Source organism: Pithys albifrons, chromosome 4 (genome assembly GCF_047495875.1).
Source record: "Pithys albifrons albifrons isolate INPA30051 chromosome 4, PitAlb_v1, whole genome shotgun sequence".
Taxonomy (NCBI): domain Eukaryota; kingdom Metazoa; phylum Chordata; class Aves; order Passeriformes; family Thamnophilidae; genus Pithys; species Pithys albifrons.
The window spans coordinates 83492781-83510191 of NC_092461.1; the positions used below are offsets into that span (position 1 = coordinate 83492781).

The 17411-nt window shown below is 36.7% G+C and overlaps 1 protein-coding gene across 1 annotated transcript in view; it reads left to right on the forward strand.

Annotated features, from left to right (window-relative positions):
- CEP192 (centrosomal protein 192) overlaps window positions 1-13800 on the forward strand; it is a 79575-nt gene extending 65775 nt beyond the window's left edge. Inside the window, exons 48-54 of the mRNA XM_071554266.1 lie at window positions 701-780; window positions 1591-1686; window positions 3189-3308; window positions 7081-7190; window positions 8068-8191; window positions 8663-8721; window positions 13308-13800. Coding sequence (XP_071410367.1) covers window positions 701-780; window positions 1591-1686; window positions 3189-3308; window positions 7081-7190; window positions 8068-8191; window positions 8663-8721; window positions 13308-13446 — 728 coding nt within the window. The 3' untranslated portion in view covers window positions 13447-13800. The remainder of the gene's footprint in view (window positions 1-700; window positions 781-1590; window positions 1687-3188; window positions 3309-7080; window positions 7191-8067; window positions 8192-8662; window positions 8722-13307) is intronic.
- The last annotated feature ends 3611 nt before the right edge of the window (window positions 13801-17411 follow it).

The following is a 17411-nucleotide window of genomic DNA, read 5'->3' on the forward strand; positions in this document are numbered from 1 at the left end:
GTGTCCTGTATAATGTATATGGGTAGCTAAACTTCTTAAAGTGCTTCTCTAGACAGATGATCTTGTCCTGTAAATTCTTGCTGAGTAACAAATCCATACTGTGATGAGAACAGATTTTTTTGATGCAACCTCATTTGCTCCAAAGTGGAGAACTTTTGAGTTTTTTGTCTCTGAATGATCAAATAATGTCTTTGGGGAGAGTTGGGTATCTTTTGGGGGTTTTTGGAGGGTTATTTTTTTTTGTATACAGGTGTGTGAGGGTGTCTGCAAAACAACCTGGATGCAATAAAGTGAGACTGTAGGGGGTGACTTAGATCTCTGCTATTTGTTTCTGGGTTTATAAGGTAACTTCTAACTATCAGCAATGCATTCATGTACCATTCTTGATATCCTTCAGGTTCCTTTAAAGGATTATGTATTATTGTTGGAGGGTTATTGAGAGTGACATTTAGCCTTCACCATCTTTCTCTTAAGCATCTTTAATATGGTTCTTCCCTAGAAGACTTCCAAATTTGTTTTATATAAGTTTTCAAGAATTTTATGACAGCATGCTTTGAGTCTGCTTTTGCAATTGTTACCATGAAAACTGTTTCAATTAAACTTCTGTTTGCCTAGAAAAATAGTTTCTGCTTTAAATCTTTTCTGCTAGAGATACTTGATCAAACACTTTTAGTATACTAGTCTGATATTTCTCTTTTAGAGAGTTACCTGGAAATGGAAAATAAAGGAGATGAAAATGTGAAGTGGAATTTGTCATCTTTTGCACCACCTTATGTTAAAGTGAGTGAATGCTTGCATTGGGAGTTTTATGCAAATGGCTGTTCAGTTTCTTTTTTCAATTTCTCTCTTCCAGCTTCCTCTCAAGAAAGAATATATATTTGAGTATGACCTCCATTACAAAGGTGTTTTTCTCTGTCTGTGTCAGGGAGATGTTTCACAAATTTTTTCCATCTCTAATGTGCTCCCTGACTGTGACTCAGTAAGTGCTCTGTGGGACAGTTTCTGGCTTACTGAGTTTTCTTGCGCTCATACACTACCACCATCCAGATTGCATTAAGCAATCAAGCATATTTGAAAGACAGGTGTCTCTTTTTGGATTTGGAACTCTAGACTTGCTGTGTTTTGCGACTGGTGCAGCTGAAATTCTGCTGTACATGGTATTCTGTGAATAATTTCGTTTATGATATTTTAGTTACAATATTGTTGCCTGTGCAAGTACTGTAGCTGTACCATTGATGTAGTAAAAGCTTCCCTAAAGGCTGTGATAATAATTTTGATTTTATGCTAGAATTATTATGGTTTGTTGTTGTGAAATGATGAAAAATGGTTGTGTGGCAGTTTGAGTATGTCATGTTCCATGCAGCACACCACCTCTGAACTGTAATAATGGTGACTGCACAGATGTAGTTTCAGTCTTTATTAATTTGCTTTTTGGGAAATCAGTATTGTTCACTTGAAAGCAGCTCGATGGGTGTATTTTCCTCAGTCCTTGCCAGGGTGTGTGGGGGTGTATTGTGAGTTATTGGTTGTTTTTTTGTTTTTTTGTTTTAATCTTTGCCTTTTGAATCTGACTCATTACTTTATTTGCAGGATGTGGATGGAAATGGTGGTGTTTATAGGGTTACTTACTCCGCTTTCAGATGTTCCCGTGTTTCTGGTACTCTTGAAGCTCATGGACAAGAGAAGGTAAACTGAAATATATAAATACTTCAGGCATATTAATGTATCTCAGTTGTAAAATAGGATCTTAAATGAAAAATACATTTTATCTGACAACAATAAATTGTTGGCCTTTCAGTATTGCATTTTGGAGGCTGTGTCACGTAGTCAGTATCTGCTTCTCTCAGCTGTTAGCATGTCAGAGAAGTTGATTCTAAGAATTCATGCAATCAGAGTAGTTTGATTTCAGCTTAGTGATGTGTTTGTGTTACTGTTTGGGGTTTTTTAAGGACAAATTATTTTAGAACAGAAAATAGTTCTAAATGTTTTGTAAAATTCCAGCAGAAAATCACAAATAATACTGGGTTGTTATGAAACTTGTGTGAAAACCGGTTTCCCTGCCTTAGAAGCATTCTTGTCGTACTTGTTCAAGAACAGTCAATCCATTCCTAAAGTTGGATTTCATTTGACTTACAGTTTTACCTCCTGGCCAGTAGGGGGGGTTTCATAGTCACAATTATAAAGCACATTCAAGGACATACTGAATGGGTTTGTGAGGGACTTCCCTTTCTCACCTTCTCCCACAGTGCTACTTCAGTTTATCTCATCTTCATGGACACCTATCTTTTAATTGTTATGGACTATTTGGACATTATTTCTATAAAGATGCAATTCATAATCTATTTACAAGAATAAAAAACTTACTCCTGTCCAGTTTAATAGCAATTTCATAATATTGCTAATGATTTTTTGAATTTAGGCAGTTGTATTTACTTTAGCAATCCTAGTTCAGACCCGTTTGAATAACGTTTACATTATTGGCATGTCAGGCCATGGGCTGTAGTTGATAAGGTACAGCGCTATCATGATTTGTTGTTTGCAGTGGATATAATATTTGGCTAATTAGATATAGTTGTAGTGATCTATTCTAATCTGCTGCTCTCCTCTTTCTTTGCTCAAACTCAACTCTGAAAACAATGCAAGTTTATTCTTGAATTAATCTGGTACAGCACTTTGTTGAGACAGACCTTTCTTACGCAGGTGTCCTGTAAGAATGATCAAATTCATAGTTTACAAGTTGGTTTAATTTTCAGGCCTTTCTAGTAAGTTGTATCACAGTGTAGTTACAGACTTGGGAGCTGGAGGAGTACAGTTGTTCACAGTTAGGTGAAAGATAAAGGAAGATACTGCTGTTTTTCAGCTGCACATATTTCCCCTTCTGGTCCCCTTTTCCTTCATTTTACTAATAGAAGTATTTGTGCAAGCACTCGCTGACTTTGCTTAAAGCAGATTAGCTGAACTCAAATTTTGTTTGAAGTTGCTAGCACAACCTATTTCATCCAATATTTTCCTTGTGGGCAGAGGACTAGCCGGTTGTATTGTTTTCTGCAAAATCATCTGTGTGTGGCATGTGTGTTCTGTCGTGTATATTTTCTGCTGTCTGAACCACAAATTTTTGCAGGTAAAAATGTGAAAATGTACAGAGTATTTTAATAATATTCTGAAAAATTTTTTTCTTAATTTTGTAGGTTGCTGTAATCTTTTTACCTAGAGATAAGGGGGATTACTCCCAGTTCTGGGACCTTGAGTGTCACCGAGTTGAAAAGCCTAGTTGGAAACACAAATTAAAATTCCAGCTTTCTGGAACAGTAAGTATATAAAAGCTATAAATGATGTCTTGAGCACAAATTTTTAATAGCATTTAGATTTTACTTTACATACTCTTTCTTATATACACTGATACATTCTGAAAAAACCTTAATCCTGCTAATATTTTTATTGATATAAATTGTATCTTTTTTAAGGTTCAAAAATACCTTCCTTCTTTGCTTATGTGATAATTATCTTTTGTCATTTATGATGTAAAACTTTATTTTTCTCAGAGTAAGTAGAGACAAACTTGGCCTCTGGGGAAATTGTTTCTATTGACCAAGATTTGTTTGTATCAGACACTAAGTGGTTTGGTTCTATTTTTGTAAATAAACAGTAAAGTAACTGACCTTTGCTATAATACGTAAATGCAATTTTTGAGTTTTCAGATATCCAAACCAGAGATGCTCACCTGTCTCTAATAAAACCTGTTTCAGTATTTTATCAGAGTAATAACATAGGTGGGTGTGATTTTGAGATTTATACATGGGAGTGATTGGGTTTGAGCTCTCCTTTGCTGTGCTGTTGTTCCTCAGCTCAAACTTTATAGTAAGGCTTGGAAGAAGAGTGTTAGGAGTTAGAACTGGTTTTCTGTGCTCTGTCTCTTTACCCTGCTTTTGATCTCTACCTCACCAAGCATACAAGAGGAATTTACGTATGACAGAGGATTTATTACCACAAAGGAAGAGTTAATTCTAAAGATTAGTTAGATGAATGTGAAGCACATTCAATATTGCATAATTGTTATATGTGCTTTGCTGTCCTCCCCAGAGGGTTTGATTAGAGTTTTCTAAGAAGCCCAGACAGAGATTTGGGATCTTTCTTTAGAGAATCAAGCCTAATTCACTAGTAGGAACTTTACTTGTCCTTGCTGGAGTACATAACCTTATATTTTGTAGGGTCCTTCGTTTTTCCAAATTAATGTTGTTGAAAAGGATTCTTGTAAAAAGAGTTTAAGTAATTTTTGATTTTTAGCATGAGAGTCCTGTATAATGTTTGGTTTGGAGGGTTTTTTATTCAACTTTCATCAAATTCTTTGAACATAATTTTCCTGAAAATGACGAAAACACCTAAGTAATTTGTCTGCTTAAAGCTAGTAAAAATGGAGAGAAGACTAATTCTGTAAGAGAACTCTAGTGTTTTAGAGAATTCTCTTCATAAAACATGACTAGTTGTCAGAGTTGTATAAATCTTTGAGCAGCATAACTTGATATTAATGTTTTTGAACTACGCTGTCAGATTTTTTCTTGATTTTTTTTTTAAAGCTGTTAACAATTAGATCTTTCTAGCATCTCTGCACCTGAGAAAAAATTTGTAGAAAATACTTGAAATGCATGTCACGATCATTTTCAGAAAGATTTGAAAAGGAAGTACTTGATTTATCAGCTGGTTAGGGAATTATACATCTATTTGGGAGAGGGATCAACACAGAACCTTTCCTTAGATTGTTGCAGCTTTTAGTGGAGAAGACAAGTCAGTTGTAACTTGTTAAAGCCCCAGGGATCAAGAGTTCAGACAGTGTTACTACAGCTTTGAAAGGGACTTGGGTTCTGGTGTTTTCACTGAGGCACAGGGCTACAGCTGTCATTAATGTGACTTCTGATAGAATGAGGTGGGAAGAGTGACTGACTGTCATTCAGAGTGACTGAGTGGCATTTATTTATTGCACCACTTCAAAAGAAATGAAAAATATGGAAGAGCTCATGATGGAACGAAAAGAACCAGGTTAAGTTAGGAAAATCAGTGGCACATGCCACTTTCATTTTTTTTTCTTGAAAAATTAACTAACTGTGCCTTTGATTGTGCTCTGCATGTGTTTGCAGTCCTCACCACTGGAAACTGTAATCAGGAGCTCAGATCATCATGTCTCCAAAACTGGTCCCAGAGAAAAAGAAAGGAGAGATTGCAACCCCAACCTCTCAATACTGGTCATTCAAACTTAGTTTTTTCTTTTCCTCAGAACTTCTTTTGGGCTGCTGTTGGGGTTTGTTCTAAGATTATTGAGCTAAGAATGTGTGTTGCCATTGTGCACGGAAGTCTTGAATTGGTATTTCAGTATAATTTTTAGTCCCTTCTGGATGAACTAGCAAGCACCTGCCACAAGGCTGAGGCAGCCCCCAAGTCGTGATTGTTCCTTTAGTAGGTAGAAAGTTGAGGACTTCCTAAAGAACCTCTGCTATTGTTTGAAGATACTGCAGATGATAAGTTGGTGCCATTTTTTTGATTTATGTTGTTTATAGACTTTAAAAAGTTACATAGTTAGGCAGCTCATGTATCATTTTTATAGCATACTGAATTACATGATGCTTAACACAAAACCTACTGCTAACTAAGAGTTCTTGATTTGATTATTATTATCAGCAGCACAAAGCTTGATCACCTCTGGGTATCCCAGAAGTGAGGGGAAGAAAAAACATTTTTAAACTCAGTCAGCAAAATAATTCCAATTTTCAAGCTACACAAATTTTCGTGCTCCTGAGGTGGCTTTGGAACAGCAGCACTCAATTGTAACCATTTGGAGTGTTAACATACTGCTTCCATTTCAGAGAGGAAAATTCAGTACAGGCTATGGCAAAGCAGGCGATACTTCAAGATGCCCTTATAAAGACTAGGGTAACTTCTGATCATTTTCCATAATGTACCTTACTCTTATGCAGTCAACTTGCCTTTTGGTAAATTAGGATTTGAATGGTAACAGAGGCATGATACCCTTAGTTTTTCACTACATGGAGTATTAAAAGGTCTTGAAACAAAACACATGTGCAAATCCTTTCTCGTCGTTATATATTGGGTTCTACTGGGGTTCATGGGTTATTTGAAACTGAAAAATATCCTTTAAAATTTTTTTTTGGCTGCTGCTATTTCTGACACACTGATTAGCAGCTCTTTCAATTGAAGAAATGAATGCCTAAAAGACAAGTTTGTCATAGCAGCTCTATTGAAAATGAATCTATTTTTTTCATCTTCCCTGCGTAAGGGAATCAACTGCTTGTCTAAAACGTCAGCACCATTTCAAAATTTGACATAATGTTGTACAACCATAAGTGTAGGAGGTTCTTTTGGTTCTTTAACTTTGTTTAAGATGTTGTTACCTGAGGGACTCCAAACAGTATCTGGCTAGATTTGTTAAGCAATGTAGAATTTGATATTGATTATTTGGCTAAGTATTTCCTTAAGGTGATCTGGTCTCCTTGTGTTAGAGTACATTAAGTGGGAGTCCTGATGATGGTAAATCTTTTGGCCTAATTTCTGAGTGTAACAAATATGATGTAATGCATTATCTGATTCTGTCTCTCTGGAGAGACTTTTCTTTGAGAAGAATCTATTGTTCATAGTACAAAGTTATTACAAAGCTTTTTTTCTGTTGTAAGAATTCAAATTATAGTGCTGACTTATGCCTTCCTTCTTTTTGAGCAGTTGTTTAGCCAGCTTGGTTGTTCTTGAGGCATATGGGCAGAATATCTGCAGAAGAACTGGGTTTTTTTGGCTTCTAGTAAAATCTTTGTTGCTAGCAGCCTTCTTGAGATTCCACCTGCGCTGCTAGTTTGTTGTGAACTGTCTTGTAACAAATAAGTATTCATAAAGCACAGAAGCATGTTAAAGTATTCCTCCTAAATAATTGCTTCTGTCTCAGTGATCCAGACTCTCCTTTTCCTGCAGGATTATCCTCTGAATAAAAGGTCTTGGATTGGTTAAGGGGAATGACTTATGTACCTGAATACTTAAATAATTTTGAATGTGAAGTTGACAGACTTCTATTTTTGCCAATAGAGTGCTAAAACAGAAAATGAAACTCCAGTTGTGGAAGCTTCAGCAAGTGCCCTTACAAAAACTGAGCCAGAAAGGAAGGTTTACTCTGAAAGACGCACAACAAGAATAGGGTAGGTATGGGCAAAACTTGAAAAGGCTGTTTCTGCAGCTGGGTGAAAGGGTGAGGGGATGGAACCCAACCCCACAACCAAAACCTATTTTACTGCTGGAAGGTGTATGTAGTGGAACAGGCTGCACAGAGAGGCTGTGCCATCTCTCTCCCTGGAAGTTTTTGGGATCTAACTGGGCAGCCTGATCTGACCTCACAGTCAATGCTGACTGAGTATCTTCTGACCTGAATGACCCCACAATTCCAGGTTAAAGAGTAAACAGCTGCAAAAAGCAGACTTGCCAAACCTCTTAATGGCTCTGAATTGTTTAGTCTTACACAGTTTTTCGTTTGAGTTGGGTTTCTAAACTGTCTGACAATGGCATGGTATGGTGAGTGAACTGGTATCGACAGTAGAATTTTGTGTATACTTTTGTATATTGCCTTTTGGAGACTCCTAATTGACTATACAGTCAATTCTGGGAAAACCACTGTACTGCTTGTCTCAACCTTGCTGTTCTTCAGTCTTAAGTTAAATTTCAGTTTTTACTGTGGGATGGTGTGAATATGGCAGGGAGAGTAAAATGTTTTGGTTCAACATGGAATCTCTGGGAAGAGTCTAATTCTCTAGTAAAGCATATGGGGGAAAAATTCAGACTATGAAAGTGTGTATAATTAAATGCCTGTATATTTATGCCTCAGTGATGCTTTCATTATTCTTTCTGGCTAAAATATCTTGCCTGTAAAACTTAAGGTGAGAGAGTTGTTATCTTCTGGATCTTTCCATTTTTCCTGATTTAGTCTCAATAACTACACTTGTTATCTTCAAGTGTGCTCTCAATGCATCCAGATCATGTAAGTCAGAAATGTTAATATCTTTAATCCCTTTTTCAAATTAGACAAAAGGAGATAACTCAAGGGGTATATGCGCCAGAAGACCACTACGTTTTTCCTCCAACTAGAGTTGGGGAAACATGCACATTAAAGGTCAACTTGCGAAATAATTCTTTTAAAACACATATGGTAAGTTTGACAGACAAATCAAATAGATGTTATTTGTAAGTCCTTTCAATAGTTTGATTGTACTATTGTTTTTTTCTGTTGTTCTTGACAAAGATTGCAATAGGTGCAAGTCTTGGTTTGTTAGTTTCAAAAACCAGTATTTGAGGAATTTTACTCTCCTGCAATTTTTCTCTTTTGTCTGACTGAATAAATGAATGTATTTGTAATATATTTACAACTGAAAAAATAATAGATTATAGTTGGCATAGGTTTGTTGGTAAAGTATTCTAATTTGGTGTTTTTATTTCTTCAGTAGAATATTAAGATTTTTTTTTCCTTACTGTTCCCAAATGTGGGCATTCTTTATTTTTACACCCTGAGTCTGTGTAAAGCTGTATTTGTAAGTAATCTGATTTATCTTAAGCATGTCATAAATTGAATGTGATAGGCTTAAATATAGTGCACTTTTAAGCATTTTGTATTAAATTACAGCTGGAATTTGTAAGTCCCAGAGAGCCTTTCTACATCAAGCACTTGAAATACTCTCTAAGGTGAGTAATGCACATGTTAATGTTCTCTTCTAAGAAAAAATTAACCAAGTAATTCAGTAAGATAAATGTCTTATGTATATTTACAGTGCTAAAATGTAGATAAAATATTCTGGCTGTCTAGGTAAAGGGCTGGGCTTTTTTGTTGCCTTTTTTTGTTAAGTTTTGGAGGTTTTTGAGAGTTTTTTTCCTTGGAGTTTGTTTCTTTTTTTGGTTGTTTTTTTTTTTTTTTGCTAGGCTGTACTCTCTATTCTCAGAAGCAGAATGAGACCACACAGTTATTTTCACGTCTGCCAATTTCTTCCCTGCAAATTGTTTCTAACAGTGCTGCTACTTTTAATGTTAAGCCTAATGCTTCATGTAACCATTTGGCATGCTGTGCACAATCAAGTCATTCCTTCCATTTTTGCTTTCTGCACAACAGACCAAGCAAATTGCCTTCATCATGCTTCTAATTTGACAAACCTGCAGAGCTGCATCAAAGACACTCTGCGAATACAGGGTTTGAGCAGCCAATTGAATTGCCGGGTCATGCCAAGTATTTCAGCATTTTACCTGCACAAAAGGAATTTTTGAGTTGGTGATAACAATCCCTGAAAATAAACCCAGACATCTGTGAAAGTTCATTACAACTAGTGTTTGACAGTAGTATTAGTCATCGCTTCCAGCAGTATAGCATCTCATATGCTCATCTGCAACAGGGGGATTGTCAGGAGGGCAGAAATGCAACCATTTCATTAGAAGTAGTACAGCATACATTCTCAATGTCTGGGCAGGTCTCCATGTTAAACACAGGACAACTAAGGGTATACAGGACAAAAATTGTGACCAAAATTCTGACTCCTAGTCTGTTTGGCATTCATTGTAAAGACAGGGGTGTGGTGGTGTTTAGCTGAAGGTATTCAAGGTATTCTTAAGGCCACTTTTCAGTGCAAGGTGTTGTAACTCCAATTAGGCATGTGTTCAGTGTTTCTGTTTTAACTGTCATCTTTTTATTAAATATTTCACTTGATATGGCACAGAAGAGTTTTTTTATGGAGGTAATGACCAAGATAAAAATCTATCCAAATAAAGACAACTAGCTAGATCTTTCTGAGGCTGTACAGCTGCAGACAAAGGACAGGATGGTTTGATTTTGTCATCCTTGACAAAAAGCTGAGTAACTTCACTGGAAGGCACTTTGATATTTCAAAAATATTCTTGAGGAATGCTGTAAAAGCTATTTGGTGCATTTTCTGTAAGAGATTATGAACTCCTACTGCATTTATCTAAAGTAGACTTAACAAGTTTAAAAGTCAACCTCCCTTTTTTTTTTCTAGTAACTTGGGCTGTTTTTTCTTTAGTTGTTAATATTGACCTTTCCTAGCTTTTTACAACATTACTTCTCTGAAGTTGACATATAGCTTTCTGAAGAAACTCTGGCATTTGCAAGCGTAAAGCACAGAATTAGATGCTTTTAAAAAAAGTGTTAAAAGTCTTTTAAATGGCTTTTATTTAAAAATAGCATCAAGGAGGCTATTAAGAGAGCCAGGGTTAACTGTGTCCTTCTAAACTAGGCCCTTCTGAATTTGGGCATCTTATGAAGTAATGTTCAAAACTAATTGGATAAGAAAACTGTTTGCAGAAACTTGGAATATTAGTAAGTAAATAAGAGTATGAAAATAAAAAATACAACCTACCTTTGGAGTTGTTTACCAAAAATGTGTCATGTAGTAAACAGGGTCTGTTCCATGCTCTTAGTTTTGAGGGCCAAATTTGAAAGCAGTCCTGTATGATCAAGTTTTAAATCTGGATAATGAAACTACAAGTTTGTATTTAATATCAAGAGTCTGACCTTCAAAAGTTGGTGTAGTGGCTTTGCCAGTTGTTCTTCAATTGATTATGTCATCACAAGTACCAATACCAGCACTGCTACAAAATTTTGTCTTGTATTGGAAAGAATTCTATTTGTTTACAGGGTAGAATTTTTGTTTACTGCAGAAAGAATACTTTTAACAAGATGGCTCTTAAGTGATGCAAACAAAGGGATGAAGCATTGAAAAATGCTGGACTTTCTAGACAAAGTTTGTCTAAGTTCTGTTTCTGGAAGGACTACTTGTTGTTATGCTTCTCCAAAAAATGTTTAGAAACAAAGGTGTTTCTATTGTATTGCTTTCAAAAGCTGTGTGAAATAAGTTGATGACATAGTAGTATATGTTTCAGATACTTGGTTGGAGGTTTTTTCTTCACTAATTATTTTTGTTCCCATTAAGCATCCTTCTGGGTGTCAGGGGTCACTACTCATTGATTATCCATCTGGTCACTGTGGCTTAGCCATAATGTTTCCTTTCAACTCATCTATTGCAGTGTAGTGCTTAGAGGACTAGAGTATGAGTTTGTCTATGAATCAGGCGTCAGACGTGCCGACTTTCCAGAAATGCCGCTTGAAATAATGCAACAACCTGGAGAGGCCATACACAGTATTCAGAGACTAATTGAGTCACAGGCATAGTGGAAAGTTTGAAATAAAATAAAACGTATTTTTTTAAGAGAAAAGAATTAACTGCAGGGAAAACTCTACTTGTCCTGAGACTATTCTTGACTAGTTTCTGACTACTGTACTTGAGTAAAATCCTCCAGATTGCTTCATTTCTAGAACATTTATGCTGTGTAGTAGCCCAAAGAGCTGTTGTGTCTGGAGTGTCAGCTTTCAAGCTTTCTTAGCTGAGGAAAATGAAAATAGCATATTTCCTTTTGGATTAGGAAGCAAGTGTGGTGAGTCTAACCTCAGTTATGAGAAATCAACTGATGGCTGCAAAACAGACTGTAATTTTAGGGAATAGTGATAATGTGTTTAGCACCCACCAAATGGACACATGAGTTTAGAGATCAAGCAGAATTTAATACAGTTGTCATGCTAAGAAACTGTTCTGCCTCAGTACCACTGAGGTCATGTAGTACATATTCTGGAAATTAATATTTGACAGCCAGGTGTGGCCATCTCTTTAAGAGAGCAATCCATAATTTAATGTTAAATTTTTGATAGTGTAAGTTTGAGTTTAGTTACATTGTTCTTTTTGAGTGTTATGTAGTGTGTAAGAAAGCATACAACTATTATTACATATACACTTCTGCATCCCTTCTGGATTTCTACTGAATTCACTTTTATTTTTGTAAATTCTCAGGTGATCTAGTTATATGCAGCTTCAGACTGTATTCCTAGTAAAATTTGTGTTTGCTAACATAATGCGGGTTACAGACTAAATAATCATAGTGATGTTCTTCACTTAAAAAAATGGATTTTTAAAAAAAAAGTTGAATAAGTTCCTTTAGCCTGTATATTATAAATGGATGAAGAGAGAGAGCCTGCCAGATTTGTTATACAACACTTGACAATTGAGTATGAGACATGAAACTCTGAACTGGTTGTATTCCTTTGGTGCATTGTTGATTGTAGTTCAGTACAATATAATTACTGCTTTGTTTTTATATTAACCTGATTAAAAAAATAAAGTACAATACCAGTTTTTGTTCTGAAAGTGTGTACTCATACTTGATTGACCAGGATCTGCTGGGAAAAACCCCCAAAACAACAAAAAGCCCCAACAAACTTTTGCTAGTGTGGCTCTTTTAGCACTAAGGATGATACTAACAAAGGGGGATTGTATGTAGGGCCAGTGTTATGATTTTCAAATGTAGGAAAAGGGTAAGACCACAGACTGATTATTGTAAGTTGAATTAGTGTAAAGGAACATGAAAAGGTAGGAACAAAATGAGGAAAAAGTAGGGGAAATAAGCACATTCCAGAGGACTTTAGGGGAGAAAACTGAAGGTACAATGAAAGCAAACAAAGCTTTCTTTTCTTTTTCTGCTTAGGGATGCTGTTCATTTTTCCTGATTCCAGTGTGTGCCTGTTACCTGTCTCTCAATGCCTGATATTTCTGTTGAATGTCATGGAATCCAAAAGGCTGCCACTCACCATTTCTAGCTTATTGCTTGTACAGCTTATATTTTTAAATTATTCAGTCTAGGCTTTTGATGGTTGACAGAGCCACCCATTACATTTGTTATGTTTCTATGCAATATGCATAGAAGAGGAATTACATAACCCAAAAAGGTGTAAAATCTCTAAAACACTGTTTGAGGATGAGTATATTGATTTGCAGTGATGCAGCAAAATATTTCTTAATGTGGAGGCAATTATAGTAATGGAAAGTACTTTAGTATCTTCAAATATGTGGAATTTCAAAAATGAATTGAAAATTTTAAGTATATTTGTAACATGATTTTTGAAGGGAAGAAATGTAGTAATTATGCTCTAACTATAGTTTATGCACTGTCAATATTATGGGAAAGACTAAATTTATCAAGGTAAACCAGCAGCAGTAAAAGTATTGTAGTATTTTGTATAATCAGTAGGAAAAAATTACCTTTATGATCAAAGTCTCTCAGAAGAAAAGTAGATGATCAAATTTATAAAAATAAACTTGATAATTCAATGCACATCCGATACATACTATTTTAGTAAAAATGAAAACTAGACAAGAATTTGTCTGTTAGAGCTTACTTATTGATTAACAGTGAATATGCCTGTAATTGCCTTTTCACAGGTCCCATCATTACATCAACGTGCCAGTCCAGTTCAAGCCAAAGGCTGAAGGAATGTTTGAAGATCTCTTTGTTGCGCTGACAACCGAATATGGCCCAGTTAATATTTGGCTACGTGGTAGAGCTGTTGCGAAAAGATAGTCAGAACAAGTTTATAATTGTTTATAAGAGTTTATAACAGTTCATACCACTTTAAATATTCAAAGGTCTGCCACTATATTTCCATACTAATGTCCTACTTGTTTTGCCCTGTGATGCTGCTTTGATGGAAAGACTTCTGTAAGATAAATGATGGTGCTTGTTTTACCAATCTGTTTCCATAGTAAAAACATGAGAAACAACATTGTATGTTTTAAGGTTTGTAATTTTTTAATTTATGTTTCTGCACTTTTGATGAAAATGGAAGTTTTCTATTTTTGCATTTATTAGAAATAGCTAGATACTGATATATTTTATTTTAAGCATTGTAAATACAGAAATAAAATCTATGTTTAAACAGTTGATTCCGCCTGATTTCTGTCGTGAGTTAAAGGATTCTTTGCTGCAGGTAAAGAAACAAGTTGCCTGCTCTTAGACAATACTAATTTTTGGGGGGGGCTTTGGTGGAACAGGGGGAGGGATTGCAGTACAGAAGGTGACCTGTTAATATCATGTCTCCATCTGGTAATGGTGGGATCATATCAATGATCTTGCAATCAGCCCCTAGCTTTTTTACACAGTTCAGTGGAAGGCAGAAGCATTGTTTTTTACTCTTAACAATGTGAAAACACTGTACATTGTAACATGAGCAATACTGCCTTCAGCCCTCCAGAATGATGTATCTTATGCAGTGTGCTGTCTCTTAACAGCCTCAAGATGATGTTACTTTGAGAGATGACATAAGCCTGACTGCTTAATGTTCAATTCCATTTCCTCCCATTTGCAGTCATTGGATTTAGGGATGGGAGGTAGAATTCCACCTATTCCTATCCCCTTTTTCCATTTATTGGCCTGTCTATGAACTTTACCTGTTCTCATTTTTTAACCCTTTTGATATGTTGTTTCCACAACTTCATGTGACAGCAAGCTCTGAGAGTTCACTGTATACTCTTCTAACAAAATTTATGTTCTATGATAAACTGCCTTATGTCTAATTTTGTTAAGCACTCTCCAGTTCTTGTATTGTAGCAGTCACTGAACAACAGTTCCACAATCACCTTACCAGTTGTTACCATCATGGAATCTTAGAATAGTCTGGATTAGACAGGACCTTTATAGCTTGTCTAGTCCTACTCCCTTGCCATGGAGAGGAACATCTTCAACTAAACCAGGCTGCTCAGAGCCCCATCCAATCCGACCTAAATTTTGTTTCCAGGGATAGGATGTCTTCCACTGCTCTAGGCAACCTGTTGGCAGGACGCAATTGGCATTCTGGGCTGTGAGTGCAACATTGCTGGCTCATGTCCAGCCTTTCACCCACCAGGACCTCCAAGTCCTCGCCAGGGCTGCTCTTGACCTGTTCATCCCCCAGTCTGTTGATACTCAGGGTTGCCCTGACTCATGTGCAATGTTGAACTTGGTCTTGTCAAACCTCATGAGATTCCCATGGGCTCACTTCTTGAGCTTGTCTAGGTCCCTCTGGATGGCATCCTGTCCTTCAGGTGTGCCAGCACCACCACTCAACTTGGTGTCATCCACAAATTTGCTGAGGGTGCACTTGATCCCTTCATCTATGTCATTAAAGAAGTTATTAAATAACACTAGTCCCAGTACAGATCCCTGAGGGATACCACTTGTCACTGGTGTCCGCTGGAATTCTGAGCTCTTGACCACTACCATCTGAATGTGACTGTCCAACCAGTTCCCTATCCACTGAACAGTCCACTCATTGAATCCATTTCTCTCCAGTTTAGAGAAAAGGATGTTGTGGGGGGCTGTGTCAGAAGCCCAGGCAAATGACATCGGTAGCCCTTCCCTTATCCACTGATACCACTCCATCACAGAAGGCCACTAGGTTGGTCAGGCAGGTGAAGGCTGCGTTGGCTGTCCTGAATTACCTCCCTGTCCTCCACATACCTTAACACAGCTTCTAGGAGGATCTGTTCCATGACCTTCCCAGGCACAGAGGTGAGACTGACAGGTTGGTAGTTCCTGGGGTGGTCCTTTCTACACTTTTTAAAAAATGGGTGCAGTGTTTCCTTTTTAATGGTGACCTGGGACTTCACCATCATGACTTTAAATATCATGTCCTTTGTATCTTTCAGTGCTGTCTGCTCTTCTGTAGCATGGAGCTTTGTCTGAAGTTGCTTTAAGCTAGAAATGTAGTTTTTTGACAGCATAGTTCTGTCATAGTTTATGAACCTTATTCCTTTCTTCAGGTTCATAGAAATGTGAGTGAAATTCCTTTTAGTAGGAGATTGTTTAACAGCATTTCCAAACAACTGAAATTTGAAAAAAAGAGAAGGAAAAACTTGGAAGTGCCCTGTGTGTTGCCATTGATATGTGCCATTAGTATTAAGTACATATATATTAAAGCTGCTGTTTCTTTATAAAACCTTGTTTCTCAGCAGTCTGGAAACCAGGAAGGGAAGGTTTATTAAAAGAAATTAAACTAGAGAAGTCTTGCCACCTCTTTATTCTCCCAACATGTAAACTTCTGTCTGTAAGATACTGTTCCCATGTTCCACTTTTTCTGCCAGATGTTGCTTGCCTGTTTGCTTAGTTGAGCCTGTGTTAATTCTGACTAGGATTTGGAATAAAGGGAACCTTCTATCTGCTGCGTTACCTCAACAGGCTTGGCTGCTTCCTTTGAGAAAGACCTTAGTTTACAAAAGCCCATGTTTGTTTAGTTTTAGAAGCACAATTGCAAGACTCTTCCAAAGCTGGAAAAAAAAGACTGAGGTGCCTTTGAATTTCAATAAAAAGCCGTAATTTTGGATAATTATGTATTTGTTCTAAACTCAGAATTGTCTTTGTGTGCTGTTCCTGTGGTATAGCTGATGCCTTCAACTCTGTTCATATTCCTATTATGGGCTATTCTTGAGTTCTTGAGATGAGAAGAATTGGGAGGAATGGTTATGCATTCTTATGTTGCCACCTGAATTGGATGTAAGGGAGGAAAAGGATGCAGGATGTGTTGCTGTGAATACTGTGCTTGTGCGCATAAATGTGTAAATACATATATGGGTGAAACACATTTAGAACAAGTATGAGCAAATGATTTGCCCTAGTTATCCAGGGGATTTCTGATTTGGAGGTCATGTTAAATATTTTGGCATCTATTTGCAGCTCATTGTGCTTGTTTTACTCCTAATAACAATTACTTTCTTTGCAGTGTGAAATGAAAGTTACAGGCTGGTAACTCTATGTCCAGATGCTGTTCTGGAGAACATCCCTAGAACACTTGTCCTGGCAGTTGTTTTGACTGTTTGAAATATTTTCCCATACTTGTATATATAAAAAAAGTGTAAGAAGGATAGGTAATCAGTAATATTTTAGCTCTTCTCAGACTCCTGTTGCACAACTATTAAACAGAAGATTGTATTAGTACTACATGATATGTAATTAAGCTACCTGCTGAAGGATAAGTTGTGTATGACTCCCCTCCTCCTCTCAGTTTAAGTACCCCAATACTGTTTTGGTGGTTACAGCCATCATTGGATGTATTGCAATAATTGCCATCTCAAGACATGACATTGTCATATATGGGTAAAGCAAATTTTCTCTTGGAAAAGATGGGCTCTAGTATGTGCAATGCAAACCTGAGCCTAAGTCTGACAGACAAATAACTTACCAGCTCTGGATAAATCACCAGTAATGAAGGTGCAAGAGCTGGAGCATAGCCAATGTGGTTTTAGTTACTGAATGAGAACATCAATGGGACTTCAGAAGTCTTGAGGAAGTCACTTCAAACTAGTCCATAAAATGAAACTGCTTCCTTTCCCCGTGGCTGCTTTATTTATGTAGTAAACTCTTGTAGTCAAGGCAATTTTGCTTTGAGTTGCCCTGTGCTTACTATGAAGGAGTCTTGATTTCTGTCTCTGCATCTTATAGGGATACAGAAAACAGAACAGTTCTGACCAGTTTTCCAAGACTGCAGATTTGATTGACTTTGAACCGTAATACTT